The following is a 24,955-nucleotide window of genomic DNA, read 5'->3' as shown; positions in this document are numbered from 1 at the left end:
TCTGTGTTTCACTGTCCTGTGTCCTCAGCAAGATTTTATTGCTCACTGTACAAAGTATTTATTGTTGAAATAAAACAAATTCTAGAAACAGGTGCATTGTTCATTGCAGTTTTATTGTGTTCAGAGGGAAGGGCAGACTAACCTCAATAATCAAACATTCTTGCAATCAATTTATTTTGTTTGTTTGCCTTGTTCTGAGCCAATGGAAATGCATTATTTTCAATTGTAGCTTGGTTTGGCTTGGTAGCTGGGCTTTAACCCTTGACCTTGTCCAACAGGTATGAGATTCTTGCTCCCTGTACGGATGAGGAAAAGGGCTCTGGACAGGATGAGCCAGCTGACCACGGCACCATGGTGCAGAAGGTCATTCAAGAGGGGGGAGCAAAAAAACAAGTAGTTGTTATAGGGGATTCTATAATTAGGGGGACAGATAGTATCCTATGCAAGCTGGATCAGGAGTCTCGAATGGTGTGTTGCCTACCAGGTGCCAGGGTTCGGGACATCTCTGACCGGCTTGAAAGGATATTGGAGTGGGAGGGGGAGGATCCAGTTGTTGTGGTCCATGTTGGGACTAACAACATAGGCAAAGCTCGGGTGGAGGACCTGTTTGGGGATTATCGAGCACTAGGAAGGAAATGGAAATACAGTCCTCAAGGGTCATAATCTCCGGATTACTGCCCAAGCCACGTGCCAATTGGCATAGGGATAAGAAAATTAGGGAAGTAAACACGTGGCTAAGGGATTGGTGTGGGAAAGAGGGATTCCACTTCATGGGGCCTTGGCATCAGTTTTGGAACAGGGGGGATCTGTACCATTGGGACGGTCTCCACCTGAACCGATCAGGTACCAATGTTCTAGTGAGGAGGATAAATAGGGTGGTCAGTAGGACTTTAAACTTCTGAGTTGGGGGGGAGGGAAAGTGAAAGCGACAGGGAGTATGAAGTTAAATGGAAAGATAAGCGGCAAGATAGCATATGTGCAGGCAGATTTAAACTTGAGACAGACTGGGAATACAGCAAAAAGGAAGGATAACTTAGGACATCTTATGACTTCCAATATCTCTGATGATAAGAAAGTTAACATTAAGGCACTTTACCTGAATGCTCGTAGCATTCATAACAAAGCAGACGAACTAATGGCACAGATCATCGTGAATGATTATGATGTGGTAGGCATCACAGAGACGTGGTTACAGGGGGGTCAGGACTGGCAGTTAAACATCCAAGGGTTTTCAACTTATTGAAAAGACAGGGAGGTGGGCAGAGGGGGCGGGGTTGCCTTGCTAGTTAAGAACAAAATTAAATCTATGGTGCTGAATGACATAGTATCGGATGATGTGGAGTCTGTGTGAGTGGAATTGAGGAACCACAAAGGCAAAAAAACCATAATGGGAGTTATGTACAGACCTCCTAACAGTGGTCAGGACCAGGGGCGCAACATGTACCGGGAAATAGAGAAGCCATGTCAGAAAGGCAAGGTCACAGTGATCATGGGAGACTTCAATATGCAGGTGGACTGGGTAAATAATTTTGCAAGTGGATCCAAAGAAAGGGAATTCATGGAATGCTTACAGGATGGCTTTTTGGAACAGCTTGTCATGGAGCCCATAAGGGAGCAGGCTATTCTGGACCTAGTGCTATGTAATGAAACAGACTTTATAAAAAATCTTAAAGTAAGGGAACACTTAGGAAGCAGCGATCATAATATGGTAGAGTTCAGTCTGCAGTTTGAAAGAGAGAAGGCAAAATCGGATGTAATGGTGTTACAGTTTAATAAAGGTAATTATGAGGGCATGAGAGAGGAACTGACGAAAATAGACTGGAAGCAGAGCCTAGCAGTGAAGACAGTAGAGCAAAAATGGCAGGAGTTTGTGGGTAAAATTGAGGACACTGTACAGAGGTTCATCCCCAAGAAGAGAAAGATTATTTGGGGAGGGATTAGACAGCCATGTCTGACAAAGGAAGTCAGGAAATCTATCAAAGAAAAAGAGAGAGCCTATAAAGTGGCCAAAAGCACTGGGAAATCAGAAGATTGGGAAGGCTACAAAAACAAACAGAGGAATGAACTTCCTGAGGAAAGGGAGGATGTGGGTACAATTATAAGGTTTAAAAGACATTTGGATAAGTACTTGAGTGGGAAAGGGTTGTAGCGCTATAGGCCAGGAGCAGGCAGGTGGAACTAGTTTAGTTTGGGATAATGTTCGGCAAGGCTTTGTTGGAACGGACGGTCTGTTTCCATGTTGTATGATTCTATGTGGTCTCACCAGTACCTTTGTCAGTTGCAGTAAGTCTTCCCTACTCTTACACTCCAATCTCCTTGAAATAAGGGTCTATGAATGCTATCAAGGGGGTAGTGCGACCCTGAGGCAACGGGAAAATGAAGATACAACACTGCCCATGCTTCCACCAGGGCCATAGTTGAACAATCATAACTCAACCACTTCAAGATGAGTTGGAAGCTCCAGTGGGGCATTGCAGTATAGATCAGAAATGGTGCACTATGCCTTTCTCAAGTGCAGTTGACAAACAGGGTGTGGACTGTCAGCAGAGGAAATAGGGGATCAGCAGTAATCTTCTGAGAGTGAAGATGAAGATAAAAGCAAGGACATTGAACAGGGTGAACATACATGAGAGCAGACATACCGACATTATAGGGTAATGCACTGTCAAAGACAAGAAAACAGAAAGCACTGAATTGCAACACACGTCTTGGATGAATAAACTGGGTTTATACTTCCTCATGTATAATTGTTTTTGGTTATATGGTAGCAACCATGGTTCAGGCAAAATATATGTGGACCAAGTTATTTTTGTAATCATCCAACATTCCTGTTGTTGAGTAAATGTTTTCTTAATCATATTAACATATGCTTGGTGAAGGTAAAGGTAAAGTCCACATAGTCTGAGTAAAACATGGTTGTTCTCATTACAGAGAGATGTGTCCGCTCAGTTTGTACTGTCCAGTATCTACATATCATAGACCCTTCAAACTGCTGAGGAGATAGCAGCAGTCAGTGAGAAAGGTACACGAACATAGCTTGCTGCTAAAGTTCGGTGGTTTTATAGCCTGCAGTCAAAATATGTAATTCAGTGTAATGTCATCTCTCACAATAGTAAGTTAAGAGCATTCCTGAGGCATTTTATAAGAATGATCCCAGGAATGAAAGATTTGTCACATGAGGAGTGGCTGAGGACTCTGGGTCTGGACTCAATGGAGTTCAGAAGAGTGAGGGAGATCTGATTGAAACTTACAGAATACTGAGGCCCCGTGGTAGACTGGATATGGAAAGGTGTTTCCACGAGAAGGAGAGACGAGAACCAGAGGACATAGCCTCAGAATGAAAAGGTGATGCTTTAAAGCTGAGAGAAGCTATAGACCAGTAAGCCTGACATTGGTGGCGGGCAAGGTGTTAGGGGGAATCCTGACGGATAGGATTTATATGTATTTGGAAAGGCAAGGACTGATTAGGAATAGTCAACATGGCTTTGTGTGTGGGAAATCATGTCTCACTAACTTGACTGAGTTTGTTCAGAGAAGTAACAAAGAGAATTGATGAGGGCAGAGCGGTAGACACAATCTATGTGGACATCAGTAAGGCGCTCGAAAAGGATTCCCATTGTAGACTGGTTAGCAAGGTTAGATCTCATGGAGTACAAGCAGAACTAGCCATTTGGATACAGAACTGACTTTGAGGTAAAAGACAGGGCGGTGGCCGAGAGTTGCTTTTCAGACTCGAGGCCTGTGACAGTGGTGTGCCACAAGGATCGGTGCTGGGTCCACTGCTTTTCATCATTTATATAATGATTTGGATGTGAACATAGGGGATACAGTTAGTAAGTTTGCAGATGACACCAAAACTAGAGGTGTAGTGGATGGCAAAGAAGGTTACCTCAGAGTACAACAGGATCTTGATGAGATGGGCCAATGGGCTGAGGAGTGGTGCATGTATGGAATGAGCTGCCAGAGGAAGTGGTGGAGGCTGGTACAATTACAGCATTTAAAGGGCATCTGGATTGGTATATGACGAGGAAAGGTGCAGAGGGATATGGGCCAAGTGCGGGCAATTGAGTCAAGATTAGGTTAGGAGAACTGGTAGGCATGGACAAGTTGGATTGATGGGACTGTTTCTGCATTGTACATCTCTATAACCCCCTCCACCCAGTACACTCCTCCCTATCTCTGTAACCTCATTCAGCCCTGACACCTTCTCTATCTCTAGAACCTCCTCCACCCCCTATACCCCACCCTATCTCTGAAACCTCCTCCAGTCCCAATACCCCTCTCTTAGCTGTAACATCAATGCTCATTATCACTCCATGATGTTAGCCCTCCTGCGATTCCAGCCTCTTGACCATTCCCTAATTCCGTCACTCCACCGGCCTTCAGCTGCTTGGGCCCTCCATGTTATCATCTCAGAAGACTTTGAGCAATTTGCATTTCCTTTCTCTGATGAAGTCTGTCCATTTTTTCCTGGAAACAATGTTATACCTGTTGTGGATTTACTAGAGTAATTCAGGAAGGGTCCCTCAACTACACCTTGTAAACCCAACATCAATATCACCTTGAAGACAAGGCCAGCAATATGACGCAACACTACTCCTTCTGCAGTTACTCTCCACTTCACCCTTAATCCCAACTTTGAAATTAATCATCCTTCCTTCAGTTTTTCTGGGACAGAATCATGGAACTCTCTCCCATGTGACTTTGCATTTGTGATCAGGGTTCTTAAAACACAAGGACAGTGAGTTTAAAGAGGAGAGTTCCTCATCATTTATGCCGTAGAGATTAGGGGGATGGCTAACAAGGCTGTCCCAGTCAGTGATGCCCGTTTCATGTGAATCCACAAACAAGTATGTCATCGTGATGTTGCCATGGGATTGCACATTACATTCCTGTTCTGAGGGATACACAGGAACAGTAGGAAATGAGACTTGGTCGAATCAGTCAAAGAGCCAAGATGTTTCACATCAGTGTCCCAGCGAGATGTGGACAGTTACAAGGGGAGTCAGGGTGAAACAATGACTGCTGGAGAGTGATGACATTCATTGTTCAGGTCTCTGAATATTGGAGTTGGGATGGTGTGCTGAGGTTGGACAGGAAGTTGGTAAGACCAGTTCTGGAAGACTGTATCCTGTTCTGCTCACGCTACTGTAGGAAGGATATTATTAAACTAGAGACGGTTCAGAAAAGATTCACCAGGGATGTTGCCAGGAGTGCAGGGTTTGAGATATAAAAATAGACTGGAGAATCTGGGGACATTTTACAAAGAACATTACAGCACAGGAACAGGCCCTTCAACTCTCCAAGCCTACACTGACACATTTTGCCTTCATATTAAAACTGTCTTCGCTTACAGGATCCGTATTCCCTTGTTCCCTTCCTATTCATGCCTGCTGCTGGATGCTTCTTGAAAGTACAATTGTGTCTGCTTCCATTGTCTGTTCTGGCAGTGTGTTCCATGAACTCACCACCCTTTCCATGATAAACATGCCTCGCATATCTCTTTTAAACACCCCCCTGACCCCTCCACCTTGAACCTGTGTCCCTGAGTAACTGAGTCTTCCACCCTGAGAAAAGGCCTCATACTTTCCACGGTATCTATGCCATTCACAATCTTATAAACTTCTATAAGGTCGCCCCTCAACCTCCTGCATTCTAGTGGAAACAAACCCAATTTTTTCAAATCTTTCTTCACAGGTAAAATGCCCCATTCCAGGCAACGTCCTGGTAAACATTTTCTGTCCCCTCTCTAAAGGATCCACATCCTTCTGGTTGGGTGGTGATCAGCACTGTACGTGTTTTTCACTGCAGCATAGGAAATTGAGGGGTGACCTTGTTGAGGTTTATAAAATCATGACAGTGATTGATAAGGTGAATGAGAAGGGTCTTTTCCCTAGTGTGGGGGAGTTCAGACTCAGGGCCATGTTTGTAAGGTAAGAGGAAAAAGATTTAAAGATTGAGGAGCAACTCTTTATTCCCCAGAGTGGTTTGTGATGGAATGAACTTCCAGATGAAGTAATGTATGTGGGCACAATTACAGTGTTTAAAAGATGCCAGCTCTTGAGCCAGTCGTTTGTTTTTCTCCATTCTGTGCTACTGAATGCCCAAATTTCTGTGACATGCATTTCCGGAGGACTAACATGGCAAGGGAATACATGTTAAATAGGAGGACCCTGGCAAGCACAGAAGATTAGACGGATCCTGATTTGTGTGTCCAGCCATCCGTGAAGGCGGCAGGATAGACAGGTAAGGGAATTAAGAAGGGTCAAAGCCACTGAATACATGAGCAGGGAGGTGTCATGTTGGAGCTTTACAGGATTTTGGTGAGACTACAGCTGGAATATTGTGTGCAGTTCTGGGCACCACATTATAGGAAGGATGTGATTGTACTGGAGGGAGGGCAAAGGAGATCCACCAGGATGTTGCATTAGATTGAGCATTGCCTAAACCTGCAGGTGTGTGTGTGTGTGGCTATGGTAACCCACACCGCCTGCACATCCCTGGACATTATGGGCAATTCAGCATGGCCAATCCACCTAACTTGAACATCTTTGAAATCAGAGCACCCGAAGGTTACCCAAGCAGACAACATGCAAAACTCCACACAGCCATCCAAGGCTGGAATCAAACTCTGGTCCCCTGGCACTGTGCTCCAGCAATGCTAACCTCTGAGTCACTCTCGGTCGGGGAATTTTTTTTTGATTCATATCAACTTGCTGTGCTCAGATTCACAGCTTTATTATGAACGGTCAAATCAGCATAATTCCAATTTCGCATCAGAGAGAGAGAGAGATGACGAGTGGTGAAGTTTGATTTAATTTGACTTACTATTGTCACTTTTTTTTCAAATAAATTCATGGGATGGGGGGCACCGTTAGCCAGGCCAGTGTTTATTGGCCATCCCTAATAGCCCAGACGGCAGTTAAGAGTCACAATACAAACAGGTAACCACCTTCCCGTCTCCTGGTCCTCTCTTCATCCAAGGGTTACCCCACCCACATTGTTGAAAGAGCATCTCAGCTCAGGCTGGGGCGTGGGTTATTGGGCTTGGCTGGCTCTGTGTTCTCTCTGGTAATAGGTTCTCTGATCCAGACTGCACACCATCGCGATCCTCTCATTTACTCCACCCGGCAACATCGGTCCAGGAACGGCCGGAGAGAAGCAGAGACCGGGGAAGGAAACGCTTGTAGCCAGGCAGGCAGACAGGAGCGAGAGGAGCCCGGACTCCGAGAGAAGAACAACGGAACATTGGCTGCGTTTCATCCAGAGGAGGGCGGGAGGAGTTACTGAGAGAGACAGAGAGAGGGAGAGGAGTTACCGAGAGAGGGAGGAGAGGAGTTCCTGAGGGACAGAGAAAGAGTGAGAGACGTTAGTGTGTGTGTGAGAGAGAGTGAGAGAGAAGTTACAGAGAGAGAGGAACGAGAGAGAGAAGTTACAGAGGGAGAGAGGAGTTACTGAGGGAGAGGGATGAGTTAGTGAAGGAGAGGGATTACAAAGGGATAGGGGTTATTAGAGGGAGGGGGGTTACAAAGGGGTCACAGAGAGAGGGAGAGGTGTTAAAGTGGAAGAGGAATTCCAGAGGGAGAGCAGTTCCGGGGGGAGAGGGAGTGAAAGTCGAGTCATTGTTGAACCTTGGGGAAAAGGAAGACAAGAGTCTAACAAGGAGGGGACTGACTGCTGCGACCTCTCCAGCAAATTGCAGTCACTCCTTCCCCACGGCCTGGTGGAGGCAGTGCTGCCCAGCACAGAGAGCATCCATTCTGCATTTGCCTATCGCCTATAGGCTGGGGACACTGCCCCCTGGAAAGTGCTATGCCCAAGCTGAGCCAGCGTTGTGCCCACTGGTCGCGCCTCAGATCAGCGCTGTGTGTGCTCAGTGTGGTCTTGTTGTGCCAATGGCTGCTGGTCCAGAAAGGAGGGGGCTGGCTGACCCTCAGGCTGGTGAAACCAGGCGCCAGTCCAATGCAGGAACATCTCCTCCTGGTCGAGGAGAACTCCACCTGCTGGCAGATCATCCAGGGGGACAGGCAGGAGGTGGAAAGGGCCCTCCTCAACTCCATTAATGTCTCCCTCAAGCACCAAGCCGTCACTGAGGGAGATTATCTGAACATGACCCGAAATTGCAGATCGTTTGTGAGGGCCCGCAAGTATGTCACTGTCCCCCTGAGCCCTGAGGAGGAACACTTCCCCTTGGCTTACTCCATGGTCATCCACCAGAGCATTGAGATGTTCGAGAGGCTTCTACGGAGCATTTACGCCCCACAGAACGTCTACTGTATCCACGTGGACCGCAAATCCCCGAGTCAATTTCATGCGGCTGTTCGGGCCATCGCTTCGTGTTTCCACAATGTCTTTGTTGCAGCCAAGCTGGAGTGGGTCACCTATGCTGGCTGGAGCAGAGTTCAGGCGGATCTCAACTGCATGAAGGAGCTGCTGGAGAGCCCTGTCCCCTGGAGGTACTTCATCAATGTGTGTGGCCAAGACTTCCCCCTGAAGACCAACCGGGAGATAGTCCGCAGCCTCAGAGCTCTGAACGGCTCCAACGTGATTGAGTCGGATCCTGCACCAGGGTTCAAAAAGGTAACCGGCTTCCTGTCTGCTGGACCTCTCTTCATCCAAGTGTTTTCCATCCTCCCTCCATCATCTCTCTCTCTCTCCTCCAGTCCTTCACTCCTGCCTGTACAAAGAGAGACAGGGTTGTTAAAACAGTTCAATTGCATGGAGGGAGGTTCAGAATGTACAAAGGAATATAGAGGAGTTGGAGAGTTGAGCTGCAAACAGAATAGAAGAGCAATTGACGTTTCAGGTCGGAAACTTTCATCAGAACCGGGGGAGAGGAAGGGGCTGCAGAATAAATGGGGGTGTGGGGCTGGGGAAAGGTGGGTGGGATGGCGATTGGTAGATGCAGGGCGAAGGTGGCTGTGATTGGACAGTGGGTGGGGTGGAGCAGACGAGCGAAAGGGAAGATGGGCAGGTGAAAGGGATGGGGTAGAAAGAGAGGGCTGGGCCTGGGATAAGAAGGGATATAAACTGATTACGAGAGTATACAGGAATGTGGGTAGGTTAAGAGTGTAGGAGAAAGTGAGGACTACAGATGCTGGAGATCAGAGTCAAGAGTGTGGCACTGGAAAAGCACAGTGGGTCAGGCAGCATCTGAAGAATCAATGTTTCGTACATAAGCCCTTCATCAGGAATGAGGCTTGTGAAACAGGAGGCCGAGAGAGAAGCGGAATGGGTGTGGGGCTGGGGGTGGAAGGTAGCTGGGAATGTGATAGATAAAGGTATGCGGAAGGGGTGTGCGTGGGGTGTGAAAGGTCAAGTGGACAGGTGGGAAGGAAGATGGACCAGTCAGGAGGGTGGTGCTGAGTTGGAGGCTGGGGACTGCGATAAGTTGGGGTGGGGAAATGATGAAACTAGTGAAATCGACATTGATCCGCTTGATTGTAGGGTTCCAAGGTGGAATATCCAGGCATCAGCTGGTAAGGGTTTGGTGATGGAGGAGGCCCTGGACCTGCATTCCCTTGATGGGAGGGGGAGTTAAAGTGTTCAGCCACGGGGTGGTGAGGTTGGTTGGTGTTCTCTGAAACAATCCGCAAGTAAGAGTTCTGTCTCCCCGATGTAGAGGACACCACCTTGGGTGCAATGGATGCAGTAGATGACATTGGTGGAGGTACAAGTATATTTGTCAGATGTGGAAGGATCCTTTGGAGCCTTGGACGGAGGTGTGGGTGCAAGTTTTGCACTTTTCAGAGGCCAGGGAAGGTGCCAGGAGGGGAGGGTGGGTTGGTGGGGTGTGTGGATCTGACAAGGAAGTTGCAGAGGGAATAGTCTTTGAAATGCAGGTGGAGTGCAGAGGGAAATATGTCCCTAATGGTGCAGTCTGTTTGTAAGTGACAGAAGTTGTGGAGGATAATGCAATGTATCCGGATGTTGGTGGGGTAGAAGGTGAGGACCAAGGGGTTCTGTCCCCGTTGCATTGGGAGGAGTGTGGTTCAAGGGTGAAGGTACAGGAAATGGAGCAGATGCACTGGAGGGCATTGTCAACCATGTAGGAGAAGAAATTGTAGTTTTTATGCTAGGACACCATCTGGGATGTTCTGTGGTGGAATTGGTCCTCCTGGGAATAGATGCAGCAGAGGCAGAGAAATTGGGAATAAGGGATAGTGTTTTGACAGGGGCAGGGTGGGAGGAGGTGTATTCCAGGTAGCTGTGGGAGTTGGTGGGTTTGTAGTAGATGTCCACGATTAGTCGGTTTGGATGCGAGCAAAAGAGGTACAGTTAGTAAGTTGACAGATGACACCAAAATTAAAGGTGTAGTGGACAGCGAAGAGGGTTACCTCAGATTACAACAAGATCTGGACCAGATGGGCCAATGGGCTGCGAAGTGGCAGATGGAGTTTAATTCAGATAAATGCGAGGTGCTGCATTTTGGGAAAGCAAATCGTAGCAGGACTTATACACTTAATGGTAAGGTCCTCGGGAGTGTTGCTGAACAAAGAGTGCAGGTTCATACATCCTTGAAAGCGGAGTCGCAGGTAAATAGGATAATGAAGGCAGTGTTTGGTATATGCTCCTTTATTGATCAGACTATGGATTACAGGAGTTGGAAGGTCATGTTGCGACTGTACAGGACATTGGTTAGGCCATTGTTGTAATATTGCGTGCAATTCTGGTCTCCTTCCTACTGGAAACATGTTGTGAAACGTGAAAGGATTCCAAAATGATTTACAAGGATGTTGCCAGGGCTGGAGGATTTGAGCTATAGGGAGAGGCTGAACAGGCTGAGGCTGTTTTCCCTGGAGTGTCGGAGGCTGAGGGGTGACCTTATAGTGGTTTACAAAATTATGAGGGGCATGGATAGGATAAATCGACAAAGTCTTTTCCCTCGGGTCAGGGAGTCCAGAACTAGAGGGCATAGGTTTCGGGTGAGAGGGAAAAGATATAAAAGAGACCTGAGGAGCAACATTTTCATGGAGAGTATGGTACGCGTATGGAATGAGCTGCCAGAGGATGTGGTGGAGGCTGGTACAATTGCAACATGTAAGAGGCATTTGGATGGGTATATGAATAGGAAAGATTTGGAGGGATATGGGCCGGGTGCTGGCAGGTGGAACTGGATTGGGTCGGTATATCTAGTAAGATGGAAGGATCTGTTTCCATGCTGTACATGTCTATGACTGTAAGTGGGTACTGCAGATGCTGGAGATTACAGGCAAAATAGAACAGTGTTGGAAGAGCATAGCAGGTCAGGCAGCATTCGAGGAGCAGGAAACCCCGACATCAGGAATAACTTCACAGAGGCCATTATCCAGTCACCAACTCACCCTTTTGTTTACACATGGAGTCCTTGACACAGATCCAGCTTCCTCAGAGCCAGCTCAGAGTGAACAGAACATCTGATCGTCCTGTTTATTTTTTTTTTCAGAAGCAGCCTCAGGAGTAGCGGTCGAAGTCGTCCCCAGGTGTAGGTAGGCCCAGGCAGCAGCAGCAGGGGTGCAGGGGAGGCCTAGGCTTCAGTAGCAGGAGCTGGACCAGACTGTAGCAGCAGTGGTGATAGTAGCTGCCTGTGCAGCTGAGCATAGCTTCAAATTAACAGAAATAAGCAGAAAGAAACCCCAGAAAACAAATCACAACAAACTATGAAAAAAAATTAAAAATAAACTTCCTCAGCAGGAAGACACCAACAGCAGCACATAAGACACACTGAGGCTATTTTGAAGTCAGTCTCCTCTCCTCAAGAGGATTGAAGAGTCCTTCATATGCTGATCCAGCTTCCCTAGAGCCAGCTCTCAGTGAGCAGATCTCTTGACATGCCTGTTTATTTTTCTTCCACTACCACCCGACAGCAGTCATGCTTATTTTTCCCCCGAGTACCCATGTCATGTGTGTAGGTGTCAGATGCAGTGAAAAACAAGTGTGTAAATCTTAATTTATGTGGGAAATAGAACCTACTCACTTCAATAATTTCAGTCCAAGACAAGATCTGCAGCAGCAGTATCATCTGATATACTCTTGCAAGAGTGGTGTCTACAAGGTCGGCGCACAGTACAAAACCTTGATACAATTACATTTCTCTTTCCCTCCTCCCACTACTCTAAACCCAGTGCCCATTCCTCTTGTTTATCTCTTGCCTTATCTGGCCTTGTGCGTAACAGTACAGGTTTTGCTTGGCCATTTCACCATATCCCTCTGTGGTCTATTGTTAGCGTATATCCTATCACTGCCATCTGCTTCCTTGCTTACTAAAGCAACATTTCCTCTCATTCTTCGTCCACTCTGAGCCTTATGACCTCTTGATTGTGGTTTTTGTTTTTGCAGAAGCAGGAAACAGATGCTTATAACTGTTTGTACAAGCATATCTAGCTTAACCTACACTAGCAAACAACAGTTGTAATTGCTCCTCACAATTTATATTCCATCACCAGGAAGAAAGGAAACAGACAGTCCTGTTTATTTATATTTTATTAAACAATTCACAGTTTATACAAACAATTTCATTTACAGCTGTATACAGAGAAACAGCAATTTTACAAGGGAGGGAAATGACAAAGCCAAGCCCCAAACCCTGACATTCAACCGGGGTTTTCAGGGAAATGAGGACAAACCTCAAATCCCAATTTCAATCATTACAAACAGTAACAATGACATTCATACATATGAGACAGTCCACTTATGTAAGAAACAGCGCATACAATACAGACCCTCAAAAAGCCAGCAAGTCTCCCCCCACCCCAATCCCTCCCACCTTCCAGCCGCTCTAACGCAGCCCACCCCTATGTACCTTCTGGCTCTCGGTCCGCCCCGACTTACCACTGGGCTCTCATCACCCCAATGCACCGTCCGGCCAGTGGACTACCCCGACACACCTTCCAGCACCTCTAGGACAGCCCGTCCCCTTCCCAGGGACAACAGAGTGCAGGGTAGCCCACAAGCCTTCCGGATCTCAGCCCGCCCCTATGCGCCTTCTGGCTCTTGACTGGTCTGAGACACCTTCCGACCACCTCTAGGACAGCCCATCCAGATTACCCCTTCTCAGGATGACAGCGCTCAGAATGTCCTACCCACTTACTGGCTCTAGGGGCAACTGGCATCAGGGTGGCCTACCCTCCCTCTGGTTCTCAGGGTGACAGCTTTCAGGACGACCCATGAATGTCCCAGCTCACAGTAAGGCCTGCCAGACCCAGGAACACACAAGACAGTGCAGAAATAGAGTCCACTGCTAAAAACAGGGTCTACAACCAAGGGCAGAGTCCACTCCCAAAGACAGCAATTGCACACCCCACAGCACACAGGTGTTCAGTCTCCATGGAGTCCTGGCACATCCTTGGAGAGCCAGGCCCACTCACAGGAACACAGTACATTGTAAAGGTGGTTAACTCACAGGGGTTTTGGTCCACTCCTGAAGGGAAGGTCTTCTCCCAAACTCCAGGATACAGCAAGTGCTCACCTCCCAGCACACACACAGATGTTCAATCTTCAGAGGCCCAGTCTCAGGGCTAGGCCTCCCCACAGGAACAGCTCCTCTGGTAAAATGTATGTCTTCCACAAGGGCTCAGTCCAAACACCAAAAACAGTGAGGGCACATACAAAAAACAAAGAAAACTAGTGTCCAAGGGCTAAGCCCTACCACAATATTAACATTGTCCTTTTCTCAAAAGTGAAGAAAAGAATAACACACAGACTGTAACCAGCCAGTGAAACAACAATCGCCTAATGAGAACTGAGTTACACCTGAAACACATTATGTACATCAGGAGTTTAACAATCAGTCCTCACTAAAGGAATGCCAGTTAACAAACTGGCTAAATAATTCAGCCAGTTCAGGAATCAGGTTTCCCCCACACAAAATACAAGCAGAAACCAACAGTAACACACTGACTGTGACCCAGCCAGCACAGAGTCAGTCCCCTAAATTGAGAAGACCGCTGAGTCTCCTGTTTATAAATTTTATTAAACAGTTACAAAATAGTTTACAAAAAAAGTTAACATTTACAACTGTATACAAGAGATAGCAATTTTACAAGGGAGAGGAGCATTCCCCTTTTTTTAAAATTTTATTAAACAAGTACAAAAAAGAGGTTACAGCACAACAGTTAACATTTACAGCTGTATACAACAGCAATTTTACAAGGGAGAGGAGCAGCAAAGCTAGGCCTCAAGCCATCCTGTTCAACCAATTTACAGGGAATTGAGGACAAACCACAAATCCCAGTTTCAAATATGAAAAGACAGCAACAATGACATTTATGCTTAAGGACGAGACAAAGTGCAGACAATACAGACCCAGCAAGCCCCCGTCCCTCCCACCTTCCGACCACTCTAAGGCAGCCCGCCCCTACGCGCCTTCCGGCTCTCGGTCCGCCCTGACACACCTTTCGACCACCTCTAGGACTGTCCGCCCCAGTACCCACCTGGGGTGACAGCGCTGAGGATGGCTGCACACCTTCTAGCTCTCGGTCTGCCCCTACGTACCATTGGGCTCTCACCCACCCCGATCTGGCCAGTGGCCTATCCTGGCACACCTTTCGGCCACCTCTAGGACAGCCTGTCCCCTTCCCTGGGTTGACAGCGTGCAGGGCAGCCCACAAGCCTTCTGGATCTTAGCCCGCCCCTATGCGCTTTCTGGCTCTCGGCTGCTCTGACACAGCTTTCGACCACCTCTAGGACAGCCCGTCCCGATTACCCCTTTTCAGAATGACAGTGCTCAGAACGGTCTACCCACCATCTAGCTCTCGGGGAGACTGTCATCAGGGTGGCCTACCCACCATGCGGCTTTCGGGACAGCCTACCAACCTTCAGGTTCACAGGATGGCCTACCCACTCGCCGGTTCTCGGGGTGACAGCTTTCAGGACGACCCATGAGCCTCCCAGCTCACAGTAAGACCTGACAGACCCAGGGACATGCAAGACAGTGCAGGTGATAAGCCCAACAAACTATATGACAGTTTAATTACCAACAAACAGAGTCCTTTCTAGTCCAGAGTCCATTAGTACAGACATTTTTCTTCAAAATGTAGAGCCCATTTCCAGGCCTGAGGGGTGGAGAGAGTGCCATACAAGGCCTTGATGAGACCACATCAGAATCAGTCTGTACATTTTTCTCTCATTTAAAACATAAAATAATTACATTGACAGCAAGTTTCACCTGCCTTTTTCCTGGGATGAAGGGTTTATCTTATGAAGGAAGGTTGAACAAATTGGCTTTTACACATTTAAGTTTGGAAATCTGAGAGATCTTTTTGAAAAGTATAAGTTTCTCTGAGGGGACATGATAAGGTGGTTGATGGGTCACCCTTCACCCTCCAATACTCCAGTGCGAAAAGTCCTAGCCTATCTAGCCTCTCCTTATAACTAAAACCTCACAGTCCTGGCAACATCTTTGTAAATCTATTCTGCATCCTTTGCAGTTTAACAACACCCTTCCAACAGCAGGGCGATCACTCCAAAAGTGACCTCACCAATGCCTTGCAGAATTATTTTCCCCTGAGAGGGTTGTTGCACTGTGTAAGTCTCTTCTGTACGAAGTTGTGAAGGCTGAGTTGATGAAGTTATGAAAGGGTGAGCAATGTGACCTTTTTTTAAAAAAAGATAAGGACCCCGGGGCAACCGATAGAAATGTGGGATTGAAATTGCAACCAGAAGAGCAGTGATCTTCTTGAATGGTGGAGCAGACTTGAAGGGACGAATGGCTGACTTTTGCTATGATATTGGTGGAGACAGGTTATGCCTTAGTTCAAGTAAAGATTGGGGAGTTTTCTGACCACTCAGCTAAGGGCTTTGGTGTCCCTCCTGATAACATGAACCTTGAAGTTAATCTCCCTCTGCGCCAGTCACAGAATTAAAGAATTCTTGCGGAAGGATGCCATTCAGCCCATCATGTCTGTAATTATTCCACATCTAGTACCAATTTCCTGCATTTCCACACTCAACTCTGGCAACATCCTTGTAAATCTTTTCTGAACCTTTTCAAGTTTCACAACAGCCTTCCTATAGCAGGGAGACCAGAATTGCATGCTGTATTCCAGAAATTGTCAAAGCAATGTCCTGTTCAGCCACATGTCCTCCCAACTCCTACACACAATGCACTGATCAATAATGGCAAGCGTGGCAAACGACTTCTTCACTACCCTGTCTATCTGCGACTCGATTTTCAAGAAACTATGAATTTGCATTCCAAGATCTCTTGTTTCATCATCACTCCCCAGACTTTACCATGAAGTGTATTATTCCTGCCCTGATTTGCCAAACCAAAATGGAGCACCTCACATTTATCGACATTAAACTCCATCTGGCACTCCTTGACCTATTAACCCATCTGATCAAGATCCCGTTGTACTCTGAGGTTGACTTGAAATATTACTCTGGATGTAGGTTTGCTCGTTGAGCTGGAAGGTTCATTTTCAGATGTTTTGTCACCATACTAGGCAACATCTTCAGTGAACCTTCCAGCTCAGCGAGCAAACCTACATCTAGAACCTCAACCTGAGCTACAAACCTTCTCAAACCTTGCTGATATATTACTGTCATGTATAATCGAGTTACAGTAAAAAATGTTGTCTTATGTGCTTTACAAACAGATATTGATATGTTAAGTTGGCAAAAATGTTGGCAAATGGAGTGCAATGTGGGAAAATGTGAAGTTGTTCATTTGGAAGGGAAATCAAAAGAATAGAATATTATTTAAATGGAGAAAGCTTCAGAAAGCTGCAACACAAAGGGACTTGGGGCAACTAGTGAATGAAACATGGAAAGCTTGCACACGGGGGAAGACTAATGGAATATTCAATGAAAACAGAAATTTCTGGAGAGACTCAGCAGGTCGGGTAGCATTCATGGAGAGAAAACAGAGTCAATGTTTTGAGTCTGGTGACCTTTCTTCAGAACTGAAGTGGAATGTTTGCCCTTATTTGAAGGGGGGTTGGAGTATAAAAGTCAGGAAGTCTTACTGCAACTGTGCAAGGTGCTTGTGAGAGCACATCTGGAGTACTGTGAGCACTTCTGGTCACCTTATTTAAGAAAACATGTTGTTTCATTGGAGGAAGTTAAGAGAATATTCACTAGGATGGCCCCCATTATGGAGAGATTGTCTTAAAAACAAAAGGCTAAACAGGATTCTACTCACTGGAGTTTAGAAGAATGAGAGATGTCCTCATTGAAATGGACAGGATTAAGGGGCTTGACTGGGTAAATGCTGAAAGGATGATTCTCCTTATGGGAGAGTCCAGGACCAGGGGGGGTATTGTCTCAGAATAAAGGGGCACCAGTTTAAAACTGAGCTGAGGTGGAATTTCCTCTCTCAGAAGGTTGTGAATCTTTGGAATTCCTTGCCACAGAGAGTTGTCCTTGTATATATTTAAGGCTCAGATGGATAGATTCTTGCTCAGTTGGTGAATTAAGCGTTACGGGGACAGGGCAAGAACATGGACTTGAGGAATGTTGAATCAGCCATGATCCTAGTGAAGCTGGCTTGAGGGACCAAATGGCCAACTTCTGTCCCGACTTGTTAATGGTCTTACATTTACTGATGAAACTGTTCAAAGGGGTTATCGCACAACTCTGGAGCAGAAGCGACTTGAACCTGGGTCTCCGAGGCTCACACCACATGGATCCTAGTTTACTTTATATCATGCACTTGACATTGATGCTGGTAGTTATGGCTGCAATTTGCAGCCTTAGATCAAATTAATGAAGCGAAGCCAGTGCAGGTTTTCAAAAGATAAGTCTCCAACCTCGCATCATGCATTGATGAAGTAGCTGAGAATTTGAATGCAGAGAACATTGTCTGAACTGGATTCAATGAAGTGTTTCACTCGGCACTAGATAAAAATGGCTGGACAACAAAATTGACAACACAAGCCCTGATTCATGGATTTTGTTTTGGACGAGAGGTTGGCAGGTTGGTAGGTGGGTATGATGGGTATTGGGATATTTTAAACATCAAGACCCGGAGCAGGAGAAGATGATTTGGCCCGACATGAGGCCCACCATACTATATGATCCTGGCTAATCCTTTATCTCAATGCCATACTAAGACTTTCTCCCATGCCTTTGATGCTTTTGAAACGTAAATATTTGTTAATCGCATTCTTGGATATATTCAATGACTCAAACTCCACAGCTTTCTGTGGTACAGAATTCCATAACTTCACTATCCTATAAGTTAAGAAATGTTTCTGCATCTCAGCCCTAAATAGACGACTGCTTTTATTCAATATGTCAGTGAACCAAAGCACAAAGGGATCTGGGAGTGCTAGTCGAGGATTCTCTAAAGGTAAACATGCAGGTTGAGCCCGTGATTAAGAAAGCGAATGCAATGTTGTCTCTTATCTCAAGAGGGTTGGAATATAAAAGCAGAGATGTACTACTAAGACTTTATAAAGCTCTGGTTAGGCCCCATTTGGAGTACTGTGTCCAGTTTTGGTCCCCACACCTCAGGAAGGACATACTGGCACTGGAACGTGTCCAGCGGAGATTCACACGGATGATCCCTGGAATGACAGGTCTAACATATGAGGAACGGCTTAGGATACTGGGATTGTATTCATTGGAGTTTAGAAGATTAAGGGGAGACTTAATAGAGACGTACAAAATAATACATGGCTTGGAAAAGGTGGATGCTAGGAAATTGTTTCAGTTAGACGAGGAGACGAGGACCCATGGACACAGCCTTAGAATTAGAGGGGGTCATTTCAGAACAGAAATGCGGAGACATTTCTTCAGCCAGAGAGTGGTGGGCTTGTGGAATTCATTGCCACGGAGTGCAGTGGAAGCCGGGACGCTAAATGTCTTCAAGGCCGAGATTGATAGATTCTTGTTGTCTAGAGGAATTAAGGGCTACGGGGAGAACGCTGGTAAGTGGAGCTGAAATGCGCATCAGCCATGATTGAATGGCGGAGTGGACTCGATGGGCCGAATGGCCTTACTTCCGCTCCTATGTCTTATGGTCTTATATCAATCTTGGAGTATGTGGCAAAATGCCCATATTCGGGGCAATGATAAACCTGGAGGATTGGCAAATGGTGAGGATGATGTGAATTGTCCAGAGTCACCACAGTGAACAGACAGCATCCAGTCAGAGGGGAATACAGAAGAGTGTAAGGTGATATGTTTTGGGAGAAGGATGTGGAGAGGTAATAGAAATGTAATGGCACAATCGTAAAGAGTGCGCAGGATTAGAAGGATCTGGCAATAAACATTCATCAACATTAGAAGATGAAGGAGGCCGTAAGAGGATAGAAAAGCAGAAGGCTTAATAAATAGAGGCATTGATGCCAATAAATGGTTGAGTTATGCTGCATGTCAAATTGGTTTAGCCTCAGTTGGATTGTTGTGGTCATTTCCGGTGACTATAAAACGATGTGAGGGCCCTCAGGACAGGGAGAAGAGGTGACTTCGCGGAATGGTGCCAGGGTTTAAGTTGGATGGCTCAGTTGGAAAGGTCAACGATGCTCCCATTGGAACAAAGGAGATTGGGGTGAGGTTTATTCAATGGGTAAAGGGTGAGCACTCGGTAATGAAGACAAGGAAATATACTTCACTGTTCACCGATTGTACAAATGCAATGGAATGCAGATGTAAGATTTTCGGTTAGAGGCATGGTGGGGAGATCTGAGGAATTGAAACGCAAATGAAGCCTAAACTACATTCGTATGAGATGATGGCAAGTTCTGATATTAGTTGGATTAAAAAAAAGAGATCTGTTCCCATACATACAAGGAACAAGAGTAGGCCATTAACCCTTTTGATCCTGTTCCACCATCTACATCCTGCATACCATCGATAATCTATCCTCCCCTTGGTAACCAAGGATCCATATCTCCCATGCATGATGCCACAAGGACCGAGGATAAAAGATATCTTTTGACACAATATGAATAAAGTGTCGTGTCTTGCGGAAGGGGTGGCACGGTGGGTCAGTGGTTAGCACTGTTGCCTCACAGCGCCAAAGACCTAGGTTCGATTCCAGCCTTGGGCGACTGTCTGTGTGGAGTTTGCACATTCTCCCCACGTCTGCGTGGGTTTCCTCCATGTGTTCTGGTTTCCTGCCACAGTTCAAAGATGTGCAGGTTAGGTGAATTTGTCGTGCTAAATTGCTCATATCGGGTAGGGTAATGGGTGTGGATGGGTTGCTCTTCAGAGGATTGGTGTGGACCTGTTGGGCCAAATGGCCTGTTTCCATACTGTAGAGAATCTAATGTGTGGTGTTCTTCACTCTGAGGGAGGAGCTTTGGATTCAAGTCCTACTCCAGGAGCTGATGGCCATAGGAAGGTGTCTTCATTGCTATTGTGAGACACTCAAGGGTATGGGCCAAGTGCTGCAAAATGGGATGAGAATAGCTCGGAGCTTGTCTTTTTGACCAGTGCAGACATGATGGGCTGAAGGGCAACTTATTATTTTAGTGCTCTAAACCTCAATAACCAGAGAGCACGGAGTCATAACATCATACAGTATGGAACAGACCATTCAGTTCAACCAGTCTGCGCTGACCAGTCATCCCGATCTGACTGAGTCCCATTTGCCAGCCTTTGGCACATATCTCTCTAACCTATTCCTATTCATGTCCACATCTAGATGCCTTTTAAATATTGTCATTGTACCAGCTGCCTCCACCACCTCTTGATAGCTCATTCCAAGCACACATCACCCATTGCATGAAAAAGTAACCCCTCAGGTCTTTCCCCTCTTACCTTATACCTATGCTTCTAGTTTTGGACTCCCCCACCCTCGGGAAAAGACGTTTGGCTATACAGCTGACGTGGAAGGAATCAAAATGGGGCAAGAACAGAAAAGGAGGTCAGCTAAACAATTCTGATCAGCAACAGAAAAGTGCAGCCAAGCACGTACGTACGCGAGCTAGCTTACTGAAACTGGCTCCAGTTAAGTGAGAAGACAGGAAGACCGAAACAGCACTCAACAGGTGTTGTAGAAGTTTAAGATCAATGATCTAATGCTAAACGTCATGTACCTAGATCAGGATCTGATTGATCAGTTGTGTTGCTAAGGCTTGGAATCAAAATGTAATTCGTGAAAGGGGAACGCCGATTTGTGTGTAAAAGTGTGATTGCAACTGCCTGTTTCAGACTCTCCAGGCAAGGTGGGCTTTGACCCGGCTAGTTGAGTCTTCTTGCATGTATGTGAAAAAGGAAGTTGTGTGAAGTGTACTATCATCCGGCTGATCATTTCAACATCTATCCATGCTCCTCCAGATTTTATGAACTTCTATAAGGGTACCCCTCAGGATCCGACACACCAGGGAAAATAGCCCTAGCCTATTCAACTTCTTACTGTAGCTCAAACCCTCCAATCTTGGCAACATCCTGGTAAATCTTTTCTGCACCCTCTCAAGTTTAACAACATCCTTTCTTTCGAAGGGCGATCAGAATTGTATGCAGTATTTTAAAAATGGCCTCACTAATGTCCTCGACAGACAATAGATCACACTTGGTAATGGCAAAGGCATATCAGAGATAGTCAAAGATATTCCTACTTATAGACAATACGTGCAGGAGTAGGCCATTCGGCCCTTCGAGCCAGCACCACCATTCACTATGAACATGGTTAATCATCCACAATCAGTATCCTGTTCCTGCCTTATCCCCATAACCCTTGATTCCACTATCTTTCAGAGCTCTATCCATCTCTGTTACAGCTGCAACATTACATCCCAACTCCTATATTCAATGCACTGACCAATGAAGGTAAAGGTATCAAACACCTACTTCACCACCCTGTCTATCTGCAATGCAACTTTCAAAGAACTATATCCCTGCACACCATGTCCTTCTCTCTAAGGCAAAAGCTCTGTGTTCAAGTCCCACTCCAGGAGTTGATGACCACAGGAAAGTGTCTCCATTGCACTGGTGAGGCATGAAAGGTGATGTTTCCCAGTGCTGGAAAATGAGACTGGAGTAGCAAGGAGCCTGTTTTGCCAGCGCAGTCACGATGGGCTCAAGGATCTATTTTTCTGGTGCTCTCAACCTTTATGACCAGAGAGCACAGTTTGAAGTGTATTTTTGAAGCCAGATCCACTGGGAGAGCTTGAGGATAAGTTTTATGTTTGCTCAGCGAATGAACATTGGGAGATGGTTTGGGAGGCAGGAATATGGGGAAATTGGCAGGTGACTGGCACTAGGCAATGGGAGTGAGAAACGCCTGAGGGGCTGAATGGCCTTGTTCTCCACTGTAAGGTGAGTAACTGAGAGAAGGAGTGTGCATGGATCTTGCTGGAGCTGGGGGCGAGGAGAGTGCAGAGGAGTTGGGGAGGGAAAAAGCCACAGGCGAAGTTGAAAAGCTATCATTTCTACTTTCTCGTCTCTCTCACTCTCTTGCGCTTGCCTTTTAGAAACGTTGGCAATACCACCACGATACCCTCGACCAAGTCGTCTTGACGGCGCAACTGAAAGACCAGCCGAACATCAGCACCTCCATCTTCGTGGGCAGCACCTACTTCTTGGCCTCCAGAGAGTTTGTCGGCCATGTGTTTGACAGTGCCAAGATCCAGGCCTTCCTCAAGTGGTCGGAGGATACCTACAGCCCGGACGAGCATGTGTGGGCTACCCTGCACAGAATGCCCAATGTACCTGGCTCCATCCCGTACACCCAAGGAGCCACCAGGACACTTGGCCGGGCAGTAAAGTGGTCCTTTGAGGCTGGTGACGTTGCGAGGGGTGCCCTATACCCTCCCTGCACGGGAAAGTATCGCCATTTGGTTTGTGTGTATGGGGCAGGAGATCTACATTGGGTGGTCCGTCAGAGATGTTTCTTTGCAAATAAGTTTGACCCCAACATGGACAACATGGCAGTACAGTGCATGGAGGAATATCTCCGAAACAGGACACTTGGTAAAACTGGGGCTGTGTTGGAGGTTGGGACAGAGTAAACCTCGGTGATGGTGGTAGAGATGGTGGGTGAGACATTGGAAACACAAAGACTGGGCACTGTGAAACTGGGCACTGTGAGATTGTATACTATAACACTGGCTGCTGTGGAGGCCAGGCACTGTGAAACTGCATGCTGTAACATGGCCACTGTAGCACTAGTCAGTGTGAGGCTGGGCACTATAGTGTTGGGCACTGTGGAGATTGGATACCTTAATACTATCCACTGTAACACTGTGAGTTACTGTGAGAGTCAAAATGTGTGGTGCTGGAAAAGTACAGCAGGTCAGGCAGCACCCGAGGAGCAGGAGAGAACCGATGTTTCAGGTATAAGCCCTTCATCAGGAATGTGGGGGAGTAAGGGGATTGAGAGATAAATAGAGTGAGGGTGGGGCTTTTGGGGAACGTAGCTGGGAAGGTGCTCAGTAAATCCAGTTGGGGGTGTGATTGTGATTGTTCGGTGGGGAAGGTCGAACATATAGTTAAGAAGGAAGATGGACAGGTCAAGAGGGGAGAGCCGACTTGGAGGGTTGGATCTGGGATGAGTTGGGGGGAGAGGAGAGATTTGGAAACTAGTGACGTCAATGTTGATGCTATGTGGTTGAGGGTCCCAAGGCAGAAGATGAGGTGTTCTTCCTCCAGTCGTCGGATAGCTTGGATTTAGTGGTGCAGGAAGTGTCATTGTGTTGAAGTGGTTGGCCACAGGTCAATGGGGTTGTTTGTGCCCAGTCTCACAGGGACACATCCGCCAATACTACTCAACACTGCACGAGTGGGCACTGCATTACTGGAACACTGCACGAGTGGGCATGTACAGCTGGACAGTGCAAGACCAGTGTTGTGACCATCACTATTTTTTTTATTTTTCTCATTTTGGTTTGGAACTGAGTCCAAATTGAGAATTGAACTTTGAACAGTGGCTAGTTCTTCTTTAAAAAAAAAATGGAGAGACAAAAGACTGATGTTTGCTGTTAAGATCTGGCCAGGAAAGGTAATTCAGGTGAATTACTGCTCTCTGAAAACAGCAGATGCTTCAGCACCGAGATGTAGTTATGCTCAGGGACTGACAGCTGGATGGATATTGAATGGGTCAGTCATTGAGATGAATGCTGCCAGGCAGGTAACCACAGAGAATGGTGAGAAAAAAGCAAAAACCATGAGTGACCTCGCTCTGACTGGATTTTTGGCTTGGTGAAAGTGCTTCTTTGGAAGCTGCTGGACTGGTCTGGTGTTCTTTTTGGTTTGACTTTGTCTCGTTATTTCCCCAGTTGTTAACTTGTCAAAAGGTCAGAGATGAGAATGTGAGTCTTCGGGAATGAGTGTTAGTCTCCACAGGTCTGCAGAATTTGTTCACATTGACTGGTGACTTTAAGTTCAAACATGGTGTACAGTTCTTGTGCCTGTAATACAAACCAGCATCAAAGGATTTCATGATGGCCTACTATTTATCATTGAAACTGTTATCAACTTGCAAATTAAAATTTTTGAACAAGTTTATCTCTTAACTGTCTGCGAATTGGAGTGGTGCATGGGTTTATGATCATCTGTGTTCTGCTAAAGTGACATAAACAGAAATGAATAATTTATTAAGTTATAAACTTGATATCCAAGATCTGTTATTTGTAAATTCTGTTTAGGAACAATTGAACGGTTTTGAGGGTCATTGAATGGTTGAATGTCACTGTGTTGCAAATCCAGTGATCGGGAGGCTGGTTTTGGTTCAGCTTCATTTTCCTGTGTCACTCCGGACACCGTACCTCCAGGCACAATAACTCTGGACATTGTCACTCCCTGTATGACACTATCACTCCGGTTACAACACTGTCACTCTGGACACTATCACTAAATACTGTGAGATCAGACTGTGACACTGGACAGTGTAATGCTGGACATTGCGATGTCAGATGTTTTAACTATAGACACTAACACCGGAAATAGTGACACTGGATGTCATTTGGATGCAGATAGAAATGAAAACAGTCAAAAAGAAAACAAATGAGATAGAATCTACTTGTAGAAATGGAAACTAAATGGGACTGAGTGAGAATGATTATGGCTGTTTAATGAACAGAAATCA

At 46.2% G+C, this 24,955-nt stretch overlaps 1 protein-coding gene across 1 annotated transcript; it reads left to right on the top strand.

Annotated features, from left to right (window-relative positions):
• Positions 1 to 7,668: 7,668 nt before the first annotated feature.
• Positions 7,669 to 23,058, top strand: LOC122545213 (beta-1,3-galactosyl-O-glycosyl-glycoprotein beta-1,6-N-acetylglucosaminyltransferase 3-like). Its single transcript, XM_087984082.1, has 2 exons — positions 7,669 to 8,580; positions 22,344 to 23,058. Exons 1-2 carry the CDS (start codon positions 7,813 to 7,815, stop codon positions 22,878 to 22,880), a joined length of 1,305 nt encoding a protein of 434 aa, XP_087840208.1. The 5' UTR covers positions 7,669 to 7,812; the 3' UTR covers positions 22,881 to 23,058.
• The last annotated feature ends 1,897 nt before the right edge of the window (positions 23,059 to 24,955 follow it).

The sequence above is a fragment of the Chiloscyllium plagiosum genome, unplaced genomic scaffold (genome assembly GCF_037043375.1).
Source record: "Chiloscyllium plagiosum isolate Xiang-an unplaced genomic scaffold, Cpla_swu_hap1 HiC_scaffold_47, whole genome shotgun sequence".
NCBI lineage: Eukaryota > Metazoa > Chordata > Chondrichthyes > Orectolobiformes > Hemiscylliidae > Chiloscyllium > Chiloscyllium plagiosum.
Note: the sequence above shows the minus strand (reverse complement) of the source record. Positions and strands in the feature narration are given on the sequence as shown.

Excerpts from the sequence above, each read along its gene's own strand:
- LOC122545213 (XM_087984082.1), top strand. The coding sequence starts at position 7,813 with ATGCCCAAGCTGAGCCAGCGTTGTGCCCACTGGTCGCGCCTCAGATCA. Across the intron at positions 8,581-22,343 it reads CTGCACCAGGGTTCAAAAAG|AAACGTTGGCAATACCACCA; the intron begins GTAACCGGCTTC and ends CTTGCCTTTTAG.